This window comes from Arachis duranensis, chromosome 4, assembly GCF_000817695.3.
Source record: "Arachis duranensis cultivar V14167 chromosome 4, aradu.V14167.gnm2.J7QH, whole genome shotgun sequence".
NCBI classification, from domain to species: Eukaryota; Viridiplantae; Streptophyta; class Magnoliopsida; order Fabales; family Fabaceae; genus Arachis; species Arachis duranensis.
This window is the reverse complement of record NC_029775.3, coordinates 1,166,757-1,187,219: the sequence shown is the minus strand read 5'-3', so window position 1 is coordinate 1,187,219 and position 20,463 is coordinate 1,166,757. Positions and strand designations below refer to the sequence as shown.

Genomic DNA, 20,463 nt, shown 5'->3' with positions numbered 1-20,463 from the left:
GCTCCCCAGGTGAGGGGAAAACACTTTATTCATCAACCTTTGATATGTGGCTCCTGCATTCTTCAATTCGAATGGCATGACCACGTAGCAAAAGTTAGCTCTGGGTGTGATGAATGATGTTTTCTCCTGATCTGGCTCATACATCGGGATTTGATTATATCCCGAGTAGGCGTCCATAAACGATAAGTATTGGTACCCGGAGCTGGAATCCACTAGGGTATCAATACTTGGTAGGGGATAAGGGTCCTTGGGACATGCCTTATTTAAGTCGGTATAGTCGACACACATTCTCCATTTGCCATTCTATTTTTTGACTAGCACTACATTGGCTAGCCATGTTGGGTACTTGACCTCTCTGATAAAGCCGGCTTCCAGGAGCGCCTGTACTTGCTCTTCTACTATTAGGGCTCGGTCTGGGCCGAGCTTACGTCTTTTTTGTTGTACAGGTCGGGATCCTGGATAAACCGAGAGCTTGTGGGACATGAGCTCGGGGTCAATCCCAGGCATGTCAGAGGCCTTCCAGGCGAAGAGGTCGGAATTATCTCTTAGGAGTTTAGCCAACCCTTGTTTTAGCTTTTCCTCTAGGTCGACTCCTATATGAGTGTTTTTCCCTTCCTCTTTACCGACCTGTATCTCCTCGGTTTTTCCTCCCGGTTGTGGTCGCAACTCTTCTCTGGCCCTTGCGCCACCGAGCTCTATTGTGTGAACTTCTCTGCCCCTTCCTCTCAGATTTAGGCTTTCCTTGTAGCATTTCCTCGCCAATTTTTGATCTCCCCTTACCGTTGCTATTCCCGCTAAGGTTGGGAATTTCATGCAGAGGTGGGGAGTGGATACCACTGCTCCGAGCCGATTAAGGGTAGTTCTGCCGATTAAAGCATTATAAGCTGACCCCACATCAACGACTATAAAGTCTATGCTCAGAGTCTTTGATTTCTCCCCTTTTCCAAAAGTGGTGTGAAGGGGCAAAAATCCTAGTGGTTTTATTGGCGTGTCCCCTAATCCGTATAGGGTGTCGGGGTAGGCTCTTAATTCTTTCTCATCTAACCCTAGCTTGTCGAAAGTAGGCTTGAAGAGAATGTCTGCCGAGCTTCCTTGGTCTACTAGGGTTCTGTGGAGATGGGCATTTGCTAGGATCATAGTTATTACCACTGGATCATCGTGTCCAGGGATTATTCCTTGCCCATCTTCTTTTGTGAATGAAATGGTAGGGAGGTCGGATGACTCTTCCCCGACCTGGTAGACTCTTTTGAGATGTCTTTTACGAGAGGATTTGGTGAGTCCCCCTCCCGCAAACCCTCTTGAGATCATATGGATATGCCTCTCTGGAGTCTGCGGTGGTGGGTCTCTTCTATCCATATCATCTCGCTTTCTCTTTCCATGACTGTCCGACCTTTCTATGAGATATCTATCAAGCCGACCTTCTCTAGCCAGCTTTTCTATCACATTCTTGAGGTCATAGCAGTCGTTTGTGGAGTGACCATATATTTTATGGTACTCGCAGTAATCGCTGCGGCTCCCCCCTTTTTTATTTTTAATGGGTCTAGGGGGTGGCAGTCTTTCAGTGTTGCAAATCTCTCTCTGTATACATCCACTATAGAAACTTTCAGGGGAGTATAAGAGTGGTATTTCCTTGGCCTCTCGATACCAAGTTCTTCCTTTTTCTTGGCTTCCCTTTCCCTCTCTTTAGTTGAGGGAGGGGGTCCAGGTCACCAACTCAGGTCTCTTAACTTGGCGTTTTCATCCATATTGATGTACTTTTCAGCTCGTTCCTGTACATCACTTAAAGAAACGGGATGTCTTTTAGATATGGACTGCGAGAAGGGTCCTTCTCTAAGTCCATTGACTAGTCCCATTATGACTGCCTCTGTGGGCGGGTCTTGAATCTCCAAACATGCTTTGTTGAACCTTTCCATATAGGCTCGTAAAGATTCTCCGACCTCTTGTTTTATTCCCAGGAGGCTCGGTGCATGTTTCACTTTGTCTTTCTGAATTGAGAACCTCATCAAAAACTTCCTTGAGAGGTCTTCAAAGCTAGTAACCGATCTCGAGGGAAGGCTATCGAACCACTTCATCGCTGCTTTCGATAAAGTGGTCGGGAAAGCTTTGCATCGCGTAGCGTCGGAAGCATCAGCTAGGTACATCCGACTTTTGAAGTTGCTTAGATGATGCTTTGGATCCGTGGTTCCATCGTAGAGGTCCATATCAGGGCTTTTGAAGTTTCTCGGAACTTTGGCCCTCATTATGTCCTCGCTGAAAGGATCCTCTTCACCCAAGAGCGGCTCTTCTTGTTCGTCACGGGAGTTGCGACTCTTGAGGGAGGATTCCAGCTTTAAGAGTTTTCTTTCTAACTCTTTTCGTCGTTCCATCTCCTCTTTTAGGTTCTTTTCAGTTTCCTTTTGCCGCTCCCGCTCTTGTTCTAACTGTTCCAGGCGGCTGTGGACTAACCCCATGAGTTCAGTTACGTGGGATGGTCCTCCTTTTTCTGACTCGCGCCCATCTGAGGAATTTACCTTCGGATTTTTTACCCCGGAGGTGCCCTCTCTATGCTGATTGTCGACTTCCTGGTGGAGGGCGAGGTCCACATCGTTATTGCCTGTGTCCAGATTCTCTTGTTCAGAATCTGTCTCCACATGGCCTTCTTCGTGGGATCTGTCCGCCATCGATGGATGATCTCTCGGGTCCCCGGCAATGGCGCCAATGTTACGGTAGGTAACCGGAGATTAGTAGAATAGATGACGTTTGTTGGCCCAATCGCCCGCGGATGGTAGTCTCCGAGCTGGATTGCACACTGGAGCATCCTTCCGACTTGCGTATGTGAGTGAATGTGGGGTGGTACCTGCAAAGACACTCCGATACCTAAGTTAGCAGGGGTGTTAGCAGGTCTAGAGAGTATTGGGCTTAGAGATACCTGAGGGGTGTCAGTGTATTTATAGTGGTGAGCCAATAACCACCGTTGGAGTAGTGCCATATCTTTAGGGTGTTAACCGTCCCATTATCTTAGGGAAGTTAAGATATGGCTTTATGAAGCGGTTAGAGAGATTTTAGGGGCGGTTACTCATTTGAATGAGTGCTTATCTGCCAACTAATCTCGTGCCCGACTTCTTTAAGACAAGTCATAGTCAACACCAATTTCTTGACAACAGGTCGGTGGGTAGTAAGGATCAATCCTCTGGACTAAGCCTTTCTTCTGGACCTGGGCCTTTATTATTGGGCCAGGGTATGAACACTATGTTTCACGTGAAAATAAATATTAATTACCATCTCAATATTCTTACCCTTGTGAACCACCTTTCATATGCTATGATTTTCTCCAAAATCAATCATTTTTTTTCCACAACCCTCAATAGAAGAACTTATTCAACCATTAATCCAGGAATAAAAAGAGTTTAAACCTATCATCCAAAAATAGGAAGAGAAATTAGATCGTCTCAGAAAATTAATGAACCGAATTACTACAAGCATGCCTATCCTCTCTTATATTGTACTACCATCAAACGTACGCGTAAAAATAAAGTCAACCAAAGAGAGTGGTATGGAAGAAAGTTGGAACCTCAAGTGAAAGAAAATGAGATAATAGGTGAATTATATAATAAGCAAGGATATTGAGTGTATTGAATTTGAAAAAGTGGTTAAAAATTTAGGATGAGTTAAACAAGTAACAAATTTTATCATTGAGAATGATTCCACACCAACCAGTAATCTCGATAAATTTGTTAAACTTTTATCCATTGAATATGAAAACAATGTTGAGAAGGAATTTTCACAACCTTTAAAATACACTTTTAACAATAAAATTAATGTGAAAGAAGTTAGTAATAAAAAACAAAAGTTATCATAAAAGAGTTAAAGAGGTAAAAATCATATTAGCAAATTATTTGAAAATTTCTCTTTATCCAACACATTTTTTAAGTGAATAATTTTTTCTGTTAGAAAATTTTTAACCCACATCAATATATACAATGGCTAATTTCAAACTCATTATTAATTGGAAAATAAAAAAGAGTCAAATGTTAATCAACAATACAAATCAAAGTTCATAATAGAAGATATTCTGAAATTTAAGTTTTAAAAGTGGTGTAAAGTTCAATTCATTGGAATTCGACTAAAAATTTGAAGCTTAAAAGGAAAATTTAAAAATTTGTCTTCTCCAAAAGAAATATCATGAGCAACAAAAAGTTCTTTTAGAAGTCTAAAACTTTGTAAGAAATTTTATCTTCTTGTTGGACACATAATATTTTTTTTGGATTTGGATCTTTTAAAATCTGAATTTCACTTTAAAGAGTAAAGTGTGATCTTCTATCATTGAATAGTTTCTCTTTCATATTTATTTTTGGTCCCACCCATAAAATTAATGGTGAGAAATCACACTTTACTCTCTAAAATGAAATTTAAATTTTAGAGGATCCAAATCTATTTTTCTTTTATTTTTTATTAAAAGTAATTTTTTTCATTCAACTAAATTAATATAAACCAACATTTTTTGTATGTGTCTAAACATGAAAAGAAACAAAGCAAACACTATTCTATATCCGAGCAGATGATTTACTAGAGATCAACACAAGACTTAGACAAAATAACATGATTATAATTACTCTTGGTATTATATCTAGCCATCCACTCTACAGCTCTATTTGCTTCTCGGGACACCCACTCAACGTGAACAAGCCAAGGACGAGATAAAAACTCCTGAATCTTGTGAACCAAATCTGTTACTTCAGATGAATACCCACTTGTAAGCTCATGCATGATGGACAGAATATAATATCCCTCAAACCGCAATTTCAAGCTAATACCAGCCCTTTCAAGCAGCAAATAATTCACATCTGATGATAGACCAGGGTGGAATGCTTCTAGAGCAGGCCGAGATCCAATCTCCTTTAGAATCTCTAATAATACACCCAAATCCCGCTAAATTTGAATCCAGATACAAGCTTGCATCACAATTAACTTTAAAACTGTTGCCTACCAGCGGTTCCCAACACAGGCAATTTCGGAAAAACCTAAAGGCATTGTTTCGATTCCTGTAAACCTGCAAGTCCTTGGTGGTAATTCTGGCCAAGACAATAACCTTGTGGTTTGTCCAAGAGTTGTCAGTGTTGAATATGTCATTGCACTTATGTTTCCATACCCACTAAAGCCCTACACCAAAAGACACTTCATTGTTAGCCAAGGCCTTTCGAAACCACTCTTCAAGAGATACCAGCCGTCGAGTCCAGGATATTAAGATCCAACATATGCCAAATTGCATTTGATCGTTCACAGTCTCTAAAACAATGCTTCATAGTCTCCTGTATCTTGTTACATTTCTTACACGTATTTGAAGAAACTAAATGCTACTTAAATCGAAATGTCTCAATTGATAAAGTATTATGTAAGCTAAGCAATATAATAAATTTGAACTTCTCTAGAATATTTATATTCCACAATCAATTTCAATTACTATTAGCATTTCAATTTAATATTTTTTCTAATAACCATCTATAACTATCCGTTACACTAAATTTTTTTTTGTTGCTACAGCCCCACTCCCACTGATCTAAACCAACATTTAATTTAATAATACCGAAAGAAGCTCATAAAGTTGCTTTTAATTTTTCTTAGATAACATTCGTAGGTAAAAAATGTTATTTCCTGAATAAAAAAATTGAGTGCGCGTGTAAAACTATAAAGCAAGTAAATAGAAAGTTCAATTTGGTCAAATTGATTTCTTTCCCACCCGTAGTGAAGTCATACGTAGTTGTTGTTTGTTGATGGTAGCACCTCCACCATCTCGCTCAACCAGATCTGAATACATAGATCACTCTCACCATTATTCCCTTCATTTCGATCCGTTTCGTCTTGCTTCTTGCTTGGATTGCAGCAAGTGAGAAATGCAGCGTGCTTCTGTCACCGTTGAGGAACAGCTGTTGCAAAAAGCGATCAAGGAAGAGTGTCCATGGGAGAACCTTCCCAAGCGAATTCAACTTACCCTCTCTTCCAAAGAAGAATGGCACAGAAGGTTAGAGTAGCTTCCTCATGCTTCCTTGCAAAATCTTCATGCTTTCACTTGTAACCTAAATTAAGTCCTCACTGTTTTAAGAGTTCAGGGTTCGGAGTCTCCGTCACTTGAGGCTCTAATTACCATAATTTTTTCTCGTGATGCGCTAAGAGATTGCAGTTTGAGAATGTTCTATTAAAGAGTGAACAAACTGGACAAGATAGAATTGAAAAAAGTGTGCATTAGAGGAAAAAGAAAGTTATGATAACATATGTGGTTTAGAGATAGGAAGAGAAGACTAGTAGAAGCACATAACTTGGTTTGATCAGCCCAACCAACCCTAATTAATGGGGAAAACAAGGGTAGATAACTTTGTATGTTCGATCCATGAAAATAAGATACTGAGGTATGAGCCTGTTTGATTTGCATCTCCATTTTTATCATCTTCTGGGATTTTGTTAAAAAAAATTATGAAAAAGATAAAATTGCCTTCTATTTTTGCCTAAATGCTATTTCTTTTCTGTATTTCTTTGAATTGTTTCCTTACAAGATTATTATCAGAACCCATTTGGAGAATCTTAATAAATTACAAAACCCATTTTGTTATCCAGTAACATCAAGTCAACAACTGCCTCTTTTATTGTTGCTGAAATGGCCCTGCAGTTGGATAGTGGTGCAACATTTAGTATTGAGCAATCAATATTTGAAAATTTCCATGTGTAGTTGCATATGTTAGACATAATATGCTATGCAATAGCCTTTATTTTCCGAATGTGATCAACTCCCCTTTTTAAGAATTACTTGGTGCAAAGTTCTATGATTTTTCATTAGCTTATTTTTGTACAGCGTTTAATTTGAATCCTGGCTAATCCGTTTTCGGATTTTAGCTTTACTTATAGGAGAGGAAAAGAAATACATCCTCTGATTCTTGTAAGCTTGTTTCAACATGACTGGTCTCTTGCTAGATATGTTTCCTTTGCTTGTTTTTGGTAAATTGGAGGTAGGCGTACATAATAAATAGGATGGGATGGGATGGGATGGTATCGAAAACAATACAGGATGGACTGGATGGTGCTGGCACCAGATGGTGGTTACCAATGACTTGGGGTTGTTCCCGGTGCTGGGCAGAGGTTGCCAGTGGCATATGGGTGAACTTGGGTGGTGGTTGTGGGGTGACAGTATGTGGTGGTTACAGGAGTGGGTGGTGGTGGGATCTAGGGAGAAAATTGGGATGAAACATACTAGTCAATCCTGGATCTCGTCCGACCCAAAACTGGGATGATGGGATCTATGGACATGGGATGGCTGGGATTTGAACAAAGGTAGACGGAAATTCTGTGATATGAATAACATCTATATTGTATATAACTTTTTTTTTTCTTTTTAAAAAAGCAGAAAATCAAGAGAAACCATGTATTAAGCATCATAACTAATAATCCAAAATCTTAAGTTCTATATTTCATAGTAGTTCCATAATCCATACTAAATAAACTCATAAAGTCATAAAGTCATGAAGTCATAAATCCTAATTTAAGTTGTCAATAACCAATCATCATGATAGAAGGGCAGTGAAATTACCCATATACCTCTCTTAAAACCATCATAGAAGTTGTTATAAAGAGGCAAAGTCAGGTTTCAACACCCGTGTAAGATCCCAGTTGCATTTGCTGAGAAAGGCTTAGATTTTGGCCCAGATCGCACCAGGATCCCAGCTGGGACATCTGGAATGAAAAAACCTAGATTTCATCTGGTCTCTTCTCAGATGCATGCTGGGATGGGATTGGTTGCCGAGATCCCATGAGATCCAACGAGATTGACTACTGTATTGTGGGATGAAATAACCAACTTAACTTAAAATTATTATTATTTTACTAGGTTAGGCTCATTTAAAATATGGACAATTTTGTGAAGAGGTTTTTGTGTGGAGAGAATGAAGACGAGTATATAATCTACCTTAAAAAATTTAAAAAATAAAATGACATATTCTTCTAAATAGATATCTAACTATTTATCAAAGAGAATCTTCATTCTCTTTTTTTCCCTCTTTACCATAGCATGCACCTTAAAATATTTGTGGAGCTACCAAAAAATAATTTAAAAGAACTAGGCCACTTTGTACTTGGTTAGCTGAGTTTTAGCTGTTGCCAAACACCCCTCTAAATTTTCACTGGTTTGATGAATCTTTTCCTTGGGTTATTAGCTGGAAAATAAAAAATCTATTATTATGCAATGTACCCTCAAGAAAATTCTCATTCATTCATGTGTAGTTTATTTATTTACTTATCTATACCCATTATGACGAGGATTAAGGTAGATTGATAACTGTTTTGGTCCTCAATTTCAGTTTACAATTTTATCCTTATTGTTCATTGTAAAAAATAAACACATAAATGGTTATAAAACTGTTCTCCGGTTACTCATTGCTCCCCACTTTCTGAGAAATAAAACTGTCCAGTTTCTTCATTTTTTCTCAGTTTCACATTTAAAAAAAAAATATAGACATTATATCTTTTTTGTTATTTCTTTAGATTGAGATCAAGTTTTCAATTATATTAACAAAATTTTAAAAATTATTTCACTTGTGAATAATAGATATTCAAAATATGTCACACATCAGTTTTTGGTTTTCATGTGTTGATTCCTTGACTATACATTTTAGAAGTACATAATTAACATTTCCTTTAATTTTGTTGGCTATGGGAATTGCTCTGCAGGATAATTGAAAGTTGCATTAAGAAAAGACTCCAATGGAATAATTGTTTTGCTCGAAAGGTTTGTAGAGAAAGCGAATATTATGAAGACATGATGCAGTACTTGCGGAAGAATCTTGCTGTATGTGCTGTACTAAATACCTGTCTCGTTCTTTTTACTGCAATTTGTATATTAAATAAATTGTTCTAGAACTTTATATCCCTAATTAATTGGAGTTTTAATACTGAAAAGATAAAATAATGTCAACGTTTTAACTAAAATAGCAGGTCTTTTGCTTTTACTGTAGTTTTTGGATAATGTTTTGTTAAAACTAGTATCATGTAAGACAAACTCTTTATATAATAAGGAATATGATAACCCACTAGTTGGGAAAATAAACCTCAGAAGCATGCAAAGTATTATGAACACGTATGAGATGTAGAGAAGTAACAAGAAATAGTCAGGGCATAAATGAGCCCTTCACGGCTTCACCGTAATTCCAGAAGTTACTGTTGAAGAACTTCTCACTAATGGAAACTATGGTCTTTGGAAATCCATAAAGCAAAACTTCCTCCGTAACAAACAATGCGGTCATTTCCTTGGTGTGAAAGAGGGATGATCTTGAGCATGTTTGTTGAGCCTATCAACATCAACCAAGATAATTGGCTTTGGCAGTCCTTTCAAGAAGTCCGTTGATAGTGTCATCCTGTGTGGTATTAGGCATAGGAAGCATTTCCACTTATTCGCCAGGAATGGAATTTCGTTTTTTTTTTTTTGTCAAACTTCATATGCACGCACATATTTCTGGATATTGTTTTGCACTCTTTATTGAATCATTTCAATAGTAGGAGACTCCTTGGAGCAACAACTGGTTTGTCTTCATGTGACCTCAAGGTCACAGATTCAAGCTGTTGAGTTAGCACTGACACTTGTGTACTCGGCAGTCCCTTTATGTTCCTGAATCGTATTTTATCTAAAATTTTAAAAATTCAATGCAAGATGTATATACTAGTTAAATATTGGGCAGTGCTCTTGTATGCTTTCATTGCAAGCCACCTGTATTTATTTATTTATTCGTTTCTTTTGCAGCTTTTCCCATATCATCTAGCCGAGTATGTCTGCCGTGTCATGAGGGTATCACCTTTCAGATATTATTGTGATATGATCTTTGAAGTAATGAAAAATGGTATCTTTTACTTGTTTAATTTCTCTAGTGCATTTGCTCTCCATGATGGCTCTGAATTTTTTTTCCTCTATATAACTTGCAATGAAGTGTTTTGTTTTGTTTTTTGTTTTTCTCTTCCTCCTCCCCCCACCATGTGTCTGGCCATCTTAATGAGCCTTTCTAATACCAACAAAAATTTTGTATGATATATTTTCTGACTGATGATTCATCTGTAACTTGAATGGATAGAACTGGAATGTTAGATTGTTCTTAAATTGAGAGTTGCTTTAATAATCCTGGTTGGTTGTCTACTTGTCTAACAAAATCTTTTCTGTAAAGTCGGGTGGTGTGAATAAGTAGTTGGTAAATAGGAATGTCCCTGAAGTCAGGAAACTTATGTTTGAATTTGAAAAGCTTAGTCCTGTTTTTTTTTTCCCTATTTTTCTGGTTATAGGTGATGCTTCTAAGTTTAAATAGAGGGAGCAAATTGGTGCTATAAGATGAAATGTGATATGTATTGATTACAGGTTGATGGTAGTATATATATAAAGCGAGCCATATATGTGAGGAAACATATCATGAGGTGATCATATGCCTGGCAATAATGCAGACCTTCTGTTGAACTTGATATCGATCCAACAGCCATTATGGTTATAGCAACTTTAGTTTGGGATTGTTTTATTCAAAAAGCAATCACGTTAGGGAGAAGGGCTTCTAGTTGTGCGGTTTCCTGAGTATGCTTGAAAACAAGGGTTAGTGCTAGTGTTTGGAATTAATGATAAAATGGTTAAGAAGACAAGAGGCTGGTGTATGGAGACCAAATAGTGATAATGTTACTAGTTACACATGTTTGTATATACATATAGGCATTCAGTTTAGCAGGTTTCACATGAAACCTATACCACACTCTATTGTAGGTAGCACTCTATGTTGCAACTTCATTACTTGCCTTGCCGCCTATATTTATTTCTGATTCATTGTTACTGTATATTATAGTCTGCCAATCAAAGAATCCACTCTAGTACCTGTGATGCCCTTCCCTTCCCTTGTTATTTGTACCAACCTAATCTTTATTTGCAAGTAAGCCTGTTTTTTGAATTTATTAAATGTTTAATTTTACGCAGAGCAACCTTATGACAGCATTCCAAATTTTAGTGCTGCGGATGCTTTGAGGCTTACAGGAATAGGAAGAAATGAATTTATTGATATAATGAACAGGTGCAGATCTAAGGTACTGGATTGATTTACGTAGACAAATATTAATATATAATTGGTACTTGGATTTCAAGTCTGATTGCCTAATCATTTGGTGAATTGGTTGTATTATTATTTGGTTTCTCTTCCTAGCTTAGCCTTTTTTGAGATGTTCATGTTTACCAAGAAATCCTCCCTGATTCTAGGAAGTGATTCTCTTAATTCTAGCTATTATACTTCGTTAATTTCTCTATCAGGAGGAGACATTTTTTGTATAGAATAATCTGAATCATATTACCAAACATTTCAAGTTGCCATCAGACAAAATCTGTGTGCAGTGCCTCATATTCACAATCATGGCTGATAGTTTGTCGGTCACTGAGGGTACCCTTAAATGGAGAATACCATTCAATTCCCACGTATTTAATAACTCAACTAATTAGAGGGTACTGTTCGCTTGTCCTACGCGTCAGTCTCCCTCCTGGCTTTTGACCATCACCATTTCATCCAGTGATCTTGAGGGCATTCCCGATCACATTCTAGTGTTCCGGAATGTGAATGATTTGGTACACGAGCTTATGGGTGACTTCATGTATTACCAAACAAAATACTAGGACCATGTTTGTTTGTATCTCTATCCGTAGTGTCTACTTGTCTCTATAGTTTGTCTCGGGGAAGCCTCAAAGCATAGCGTAGGTTGCTTTTGGATTCTATCTCTATTAGAGAAATATGGAGACAAGAGACATAGACAAAATGGCGAAGATGGCTATTTTGTCTTCAGTTTTAGAAAGTACAGAAAATACACGAACTTTCTGTCTGAGACAAAAATTTTGATGTCTCTGTCCTTGTATTCACAACCAAATGAGTTTCAGTATACAAACAGAGCCTAGGGTTCAAGGCCATGGAACACGGGCAAACATATGTTTTATCACATTCAATATGTTACTTCGGAATGATTGCTTGTGATTTTCTTTCTTAATGGGGTTTAGAGTAGGAAACTTTGATAATTAGGAAAATAGTAAAAAGTAAAGAGATATAAAATGTAATAACTTCAATGGAGAAATGTAGGTTTGCCTTTTATGCAATCATATACCACAACCAGACTGGATGTGGTTGATATTTCTGTCTTCATTAGCAAAATCTATATGATCATTTATGATGCATGGACATTGACACCAACCTGGGATATGACACGACACAGGATACGTGGACAAGTGAATTTTAATTTCTTATAAAACACGGGAACACGACATATATGTAAAATATAAAGTATTTTTTAGAGTAGTGATATTTTGATATTTATTGATATTAAAATATAAATTAATTTTTAAACTGTTTTTAATATCTTTTTTTAATTATATAAAGTATTTAAAATATTTTTGTTTTAATAAATAATAATATATACTATTTCTAAACTCATTTTAAGAATATATGTTAAGAGTAAAGTTTGACACACTGACATATGGTATTTAGGTGTGTCTAAGCGTGTCCGGAGAAGAATTTTTTATTTTTTATTAAGATGCAGTTGGACACAGAAGACACGCGTGTTGGATGAGAGTCGATGAGTTTCGTGTCCGACACGTAGACACGGCAATTCGGCAAAGTATCCGTGCCTCATAGATTATCATTGTTTAATTATCTAGGGAATGTATCTTAATTCTGGCCCTCATAAATTTCAATTTGATTTGCATAAACATCTCTATGTTCTCAAAATTTGGATTTTTTTTCTTGGGTTTTACAGAAAATCATGTGGAAATTGAACAAATCAATTGCCAAAGAACTTTTACCAACACAACCTGTGGATTTTCCAATTGAACCGTGGTGGGGAGTTTGTCTTGTCAACTTTACATTGGAAGAATTTAAGGTGAGTTGTGCTTAAGACCCTTTGAGTATGGAAGAAGAGTTGTATGTAATAATGTTGTCACTTTTGTTAATTGCAGATAGTTGTATATTCCCTTGTCTTATAGTTTTTTTTTTCCTGCTATTTTAGAAACTCTCAGAAGAGGAAATGGCCACAATAGACAAAGTGTGTAAGGAAGAGGCAAATTCATTCATCTTGTTTGATCCGAATGTTATCAAGGGTCTTTACAAACGGGGATTGGTCTATTTTGATGTTCCTGTATATCCTGATGATCGGTTTAAAGGTGTGTTCTATGTGTTAAAATGTGCTCTATGTTTTACTCTGAATATCCTTAGAGGTATATTCACGGAGAATTAAAGTTTTAAGCTTGAAGCTTAGGATATCCCTTACACATCATGGTCCAAAGCATATGCTAAACTATATGGCAGAGAGTTGTACATCAGTCATTGTCCCTAACAATTTTTTAGTTTTGGTTGCACAAACAAATTGGCAAAACCAAAATATAGATATATCTTCTGTCATTTACATTAGTTTCTACTCAACCTCATGCACAACTCTTTTGTCCATTTCTAGGTAATAGTAAGTATACTGTAACCATTCCAAACTCAATACTGTCTAAAATAATGATACTAGTTATGTTTCTGTATCTTGTGCCTTAGCTAATGATTGGTCAGCTGTGTAGTTAGTAATTATGGTGAACTAAATTTTGTAAAATATTAATAGTTGGTGTGCTTGTGTAATCATTCTGAGGCTTATAAAGCCTATTGTGTTGAGAACTGAATGGATGTAGTGTACTGAGCAATTATACTTCATCAGTAATATCTTTTTATTTTGTGTCCTTGTGTGGATCATTTACTTGTTAATGGCTATTTGATCAATTGGCTTGAGAATTTTTATATTTATGGTTGTTCAGTTTCTAGGCTCGAAGGTTTTGTTTCCAACAGGGAGCAGACTTATGAAGATCCCATTGAAGAGTAACATTTATTTCAGTCTGTATCTTTTTTGTTAAACTTGCTTTACGTACATTGCGTCCCTAATTCTAAGGTTTTCCTATTCTTCCAGGTTATTATATGCAGTATTTGTTGTTTCAAATGAAAACGCATCTGTTACTGAATTGGCAAGTACTCTACAGGCAGACTTGGCACAACTGCAGGCTGCTGCTTCTTTTGTATGTCGATTGGGATGGGCAACGAAAGTAATTGATCCAGCATCTATTCTTCAAGATACAAGTGCATCTGGGTCTCGTAGAAGTATAGTTAGTGATGAATTTGGTCAAGCCCTTGAGAATATGGTTATCAATAATGATTCCAACCGGCAAGGAGATGCTTCAAGTTCCGGAAATTACGGTCCGCGTTCGGCCTATACACGTGCAGCTTTCATAGTAGATGCTAACATAACATCCTATCTTATGATGGGTTCTGTTTCACCAGGTTTCCTTTCACTTCTCCATCATGCTGAAATTTATTTGCTAATGATTCGCCAGCTTTCGTTGTTGATTTTTGAGCATTTTGTCGATAAGATAATAGATAGGAATGGACACAGTTTGATAAGTTTAATATTTATATTGTTCTCAAAATAAAGGAAAATGGTAGCTAGGTTGTCTACAGAGCTTTTTATTATCCGTCATTTTGCCTATATAGCTCTAACCACCTTGGGTAAAATATTAGTGCTAGAGGTATCTTGCATCCCTATGAGAATAATGGAGCCCTGGTGTCATATTAGGGGACAATATTTCCTAATAAAATTAATATTGACTGTGAGTGAGCGCTAATAATCAAACTTGCAAAAGTCTGTGCGAAGTCTCTCTGGTCTCTTTGTATATCATATAGGTTTTCTAGTTATATGTTATACAAACCAAGCTACTGAATGAGTTGTTATTCCATGTAAAATGGGATAGCACTTACTGTTATTAATAAGCCCATTTCCAATTCTAATGGATTTGGTTTTATGCATGATCATGTCTGTTCAACATATAAATTCGTGAACTAAAACTTCTCTCTAGTAATGCACATTAGAAGTGAGTACTTTCAAGTAGAGAAAATAAAATATAACAGCGCCAGATCTTGAGGGTCTGCCAATGCTGTTCTAAAGAGGCCCCAGAATTGGGGTACTTTATTTTGTGGAACTACTTTTTCTGTCTCTCACTTTTGGTCTCGCATACATTTTCTCTCACCTATTTTCTCATCACTTAACCACATCCACCCCAAACTTTAACTTCTTCGTCCATTATTAAGGTTAAGAACAGTCCCTAATGCTACTTCTTTCTTCTCTGGTGACCACAATAGTTAATAGAGTGAGTTGAAGAGTGAGCTAAGCAAGAGTCTAGAAGAGGTAGAATCTGTTAGATTGTTAAGAGTTGGTAGCAGATAGATAGATCTTACAACTAACTAAGGTATGAAAACTCCCTTCTACTCCTTTGTAATAGCTTATTGAATAAGCTACTCAGCTATGTATATAAGCAGTGAACTGAGCTTAAACTCAGTAATGATATAACACAATAAACATTCATTCTCAATTCTCTCAACTCTTTCTTCCCTCTTCTAACTTGCCTCTCACATTCTCTTCCGAATATCTCTCTCTGACTCGATGATCAGAATTTTCTTCTCTGGCGCCATCAAGTCCTATCGGTAATCAAAGGCAATCGCCTTTTCAGTCTCGTTGATTGGTGTGCTCTTCATCCTCTGAAATTTATGTTGCCGGAGGATGCTCTCAATAATGGCGCATCCAACGAGTTTGAGCTCTGGGAAGAGAAAGATTAGACAATCCTCATGTGGTTGATGTCGATGATGACTGAAGGGTGCTCACACTTGTTGATTGTGAGTTTTCGTGGCAAATGTGGTAGAAACTTGATCTTTACTTCACGTCGCAGACAACAGCACACATGCAACAACTGAAAGTAGGGTTAAGCATTATAGAGAAGACTTCGCAACCTTTGAAGGAATGCCTCCTCTCTCACACTTTTCTTTTTCTTTTAATTTAACGTGACTCGGTGGTGGTGGTGGCTTCTGCTGTAATCACCACTCACTATCCTACTTTTGTACCAGTTTAAACTATCGAATAAAACACCAAAACCCCAAAATAGTATGACTTCCCAAACATTGAGTGGCATGTCTTGAAAATAACAATAACACCGGTTTAGGTTTAGGTTTAGGTTTATGCTTTTACTTCATATTTGTTGGTTATCACGGATTCAACTTTGGGGCTGCCTAAATTGCAAAAGAGCCAGTGATTGAGAGCATTGATGGCAAAGAATACTGACATAGTTGATGATTTAAAAAATAGGCGAGTAATTAATTTGGCTTCTACCATATCAACTTGAGATATTGAATGGTTCTAAGATTTCCGGCTAGATAATGAAGGGTATTGTGGTGGTGATTTTCATCCGACACAGCACATACTGATCCTGTTGATAAATAATGAATTTGTTTTTGGTTTGTATGTTACACATACATACTTCTGCAACAAATGCTTTATTTTCTTTGTTTATTCTTTTAATTATATTTATTTATTCTCTGCATTGTTAGCTTAATAAAGTTTAAGGAGAATTTTTTAAAAATAATTTGACTAACAATTAGCAGCTAATTCAACTTCCATTGACCACATACTTCCAGAAATAAGCAATCAATCTAAGGTTAATAATCTTCATTACATGATAATCTATTTCATTTTCTTTTCATTGATTTCCAAATCCATTATTAACTTGTTCATGCTTTTTTTTGTATTTGTACTGTATACTAATAGCAAAACTATTATTCTTGTGGTGCTATTATGTGTACTATAGTCTGACCATGTTCTCCCTGTAACCTATTTCAGGCCTGAAATCTCATGCTGTTACACTATATGAAGCCGGCAAATTAGGCCATGCCAGCATTGCTGATCTTTGCAGGGATCTTGGCACTCTGGAGGGTGCAAAATTTGAGGGAGAGCTGCAGGAATTTGCAAATCATGCATTTAGCCTGCGTTGTGTATTAGAATGTCTACAAGCAGGTGGAACTGCATCCAATGAAAAAGAGGAGAAAGGTTTTAACAAGATGGATGCTGTGACTTCATGCACTGATGAGTCAAGTTCTATGAAAGTTGAAATCCCTCTGGCTCGGAAATCAGAATACTCTGTTATTGCAGAACTTAGGATGAGTGGTGATAATTTAGATCTAGATAATTCGGCGGAGGCTTCTACTTCATCAAAAGCAGTTCATAGTAGTGCATTTGCAACCCATTCTACTACTTCGTTAGATGATGCAAGTATAAGTGGGAAAAAGAAATATCGGGTAGACATTCTCCGCTGTGAAAGCTTGGCTTCGCTTGCACCAGAAACTCTTGATCGTTTGTTTCTTCGTGACTATGATATAGTTATGTCCATGGTGCCTCTTCCTCAGTCATCAGTTCTTCCAGGATCCACTGGTCCAGTACATTTTGGTCCTCCCTCGTATTCTTTTATGACTCCTTGGATGAAACTGGTATTATATTCGTATGCAGCTAGTGGGCCTCTTTCAGTTATCCTTATGAAAGGACAGTCTCTGCGCTTGCTTCCTGCTCCCCTGACTGGTTGTGTGAAAGCTCTCATATGGTCTTGGGATGATTCTACAGTAGGAGGCTTGGGAGGAAAGCATGATGGAAATTTAGTAAATGGAAGTATACTGCTGCACTGTTTAAATTCCCTTCTTAAACATTCGGCTGTCCTGGTGCAGCCGCTTGGTAAGTTTGATCTCGACGAATCTGGAAAGGTGGTTTCCTTGGATATCCCTTTGCCCCTAAAGAACTCTGATGGATCAATTGACCCCGTTGGTGAAGATTTAGGAATAAGTGAAAAAGAATGCTCAAAGTTGAATTCTCTCTTGACTGACTTGGCAAACAAGATTGAACTACAAACAGTTGGATATATTCGCCTACTGAGATTATTTAAAGGAGCAGATTCAGAGCAGTTCTCACCCGCTAAAGAGAACTATGATTGGGTTCCATTGGGTGTTGAATTTGGGATGCCGCTGTTCAGTCCAAAGTTATGCAATAGTATATGTAAGAGGGTAGTTTCATCTCAGTTGCTTCAATCTGGCTTATTTGGTGAACACCATAATGCTATGCAAAGCTTAAGAAAAAAGTTGCATGACATTTGTGCTGTGTACCATGCAACTGGTCCTGCTGCAAAGCTTCTTTACCAGAAAGAGCAAGTTAAGGAATCTTCACAACTTCATATGAACTATGCTAGCGGAAGATGGAAGCCACTTGCAGAACCTTCGTCTCTAATTTCAGGAGCAACTAGTGAGAATCAAAGGTTAAAACTTGCTAACCGGCAGTGCTGTGGAAGTGAAATTTTGTGCTTTGATGGCAGCAATCTTAGGTTTGTTAAACTTCTACAAATTAAGTTCTTGAATATTGTTGAATTTATTTTATTTATTTATCTTTTTTATCAGAGGAATCAATTATCACAAAATAAATTTGCTTGTGGAGTCCTTTACCAGTTTAAAATTGAAAGTACAATAATTTATAAAAACTTCATTTATATAGCTTGTATTTTTGTTTTTGCTGTATTAGTTGATAGAGATATAATCATTCATGTTTTTCCTCCTATTAGTTTAAGCTTTTGGGAAAATGGTATCATAACATGGTATCATAACTTCTATGATCGAAAGGTCTAGAAAATTCATGCAAATCCAAAAAAAATCTCTTGCATGAGAGGCGTGTTAGAGATATAACCATTTATGTGATTCCTCCTATCAACTTAAGCTTTTGAGATAATTAGTATCATGATATTAGTTAAATACAATTCTCAGAAACTGTATAATGGTGCAGGTCTTTTGCCTCTCCTCCTGGCTATGAAGCTGCGACAAAGCTCAATGAAGAAGCGCGGCAAGTTGACACAAAATCTGAGGCAGATGAAACTGATAGTAAGGAAGTAACGCTTCCCGGAGTAAATCTCATTTTTTATGGTTCTAAGTTGCATCCATTTGATATAGGTGCCTGCCTCCAGGCTCGTCAACCTATTTCCTTAATAGCAGAGGCAGCAGCAATCAGTTCCACAAAGTAAATCTCAGCCTCTAATCTAAATGTGTGCGCTTGTAACCTACATTTTGAATACTAAAATGGACTCAGGTTTCTTGTTGGCTTTCCACTTCAACAAATTCCTACCACTTGCTAGCACACAAAAAGGAGTAATGTAATCAATTTCTTTGATGGGCTTTAGATTCTGTAGCTCTTTCTGAGCCCGGGGTTACTGCTAGTCCTCTGTTGATTATTATATTTGTACTTCGATGTTTATCCTACCCCCAAATTGTTTCATCTTTTCGAAGTGTTTCATATTACGTTCCTGGAACATGAGTATTGCAAGTAAGGTATCATGTTTCATTGTCTTCTAGCACTTCAGGAAATGACAACACTAGCCTTTCAATCAGAGAGAAAAAGATGGAAAAGTTCACCTTTGTAAGTGGCAATGCAGCTTTGTTCTATGGATACTGTAGTCTGTAGCCCATTGAGCAACACAAGTTTTTGGGACGTTTTATTTTTTTATTTCTTTTGGGTGGCGTGGCAAGTATTTCACGAGGTCTATTATTTAATATAATTGTAATGTCTATTCATATTTATTAATATATAATAAGAATGTAGTCGATGGTTCTTTGATTGACACATGGTGCGATGAGTTATTTTTTTATTATTAATAAGAATGTAGTGAATGGTTCTTTGATTGACATGTGGTGCGATGAGTGCTCGACAAGTATGTATTCTAGTTGAATGACACGTGAAAGGTAAGAAAACACAGTAGTATCATGTCGTACAACAATTTTTTCGTACAACTTTTTTCTTGTTTGACAAACGAAATTTGAAATTTGAAATTGGCTCACTGAAATTTTTTCCAAAAAAAAAAACTTTTAAGTAAGATTTAATCTTTTCTCATTTTAATTTTATGATTTGAATTTTTTGCGCTCTCATTCCTAATTTTCTTTCTCTCTCAAATCTATCATTTTCTGCATCTCTGAAGAAGTAGCTCCGAGTTTTTGGGACTCATTCGGTGTTTCATAGTCCAATCTTATCTTCTGCAACTTTCACCTCTTTACCCTATCAGCATCGGTGATATTGGTACCATCTACCTCTGCCGCCTCAGATGACTTCCTCTCCTCTGAGTACGATAACTACAACAACGGCGACAATGAACCCTCTTTTCTCTTAAATGTGGAGGAAAAAGATGAAGAAAGAAAAACAAGTAAATTACGTTGTCTTATTTTATAAATGAGAAACTTGAGTGATGTTGGAAAGCATTATCCAACTGCCAAATGGGCTGTCATGTTTCAAACAAAGAACAAGCACAAACAATAACACATAATGACCCTTCTACTACTACGATTATTGTAACTAGCAAGAGAATTAAAGTTCCTAACCACGTAAGTAACTATAAGTTGTTATTATTATAAATTATGATACCTTTTTGAATTTATTTAGTTCATAAACTAATGGCTATGACATTGGTGAAATGATTTGTTTGGCAATTTTTTAATAGTGTTCATCATGCCTCCATCCCAATAGCCTAAGCGTATAATGTATACAATGGACTAAATCTTTGGTCTATGAATAAAATGAACATCACCT

At 36.9% G+C, this 20,463-nt stretch overlaps 1 protein-coding gene across 1 annotated transcript; it reads left to right on the top strand.

The window, feature by feature from the left end:
* The first annotated feature begins 5,686 nt into the window (after nt 1-5,686).
* Nucleotides 5,687-19,506, top strand: LOC107482435 (uncharacterized). The gene is made up of 10 exons (XM_016102921.3): nt 5,687-5,998; nt 8,692-8,809; nt 9,758-9,854; nt 10,958-11,064; nt 12,769-12,891; nt 13,018-13,171; nt 13,802-13,862; nt 13,951-14,318; nt 16,702-18,223; nt 18,676-19,506. The coding sequence occupies exons 1-10, from the start codon at nt 5,871-5,873 to the stop codon at nt 18,908-18,910; spliced, it is 2,913 nt and encodes a 970-aa protein (XP_015958407.1). The 5' UTR covers nt 5,687-5,870; the 3' UTR covers nt 18,911-19,506.
* Nucleotides 19,507-20,463: the final 957 nt, after the last annotated feature.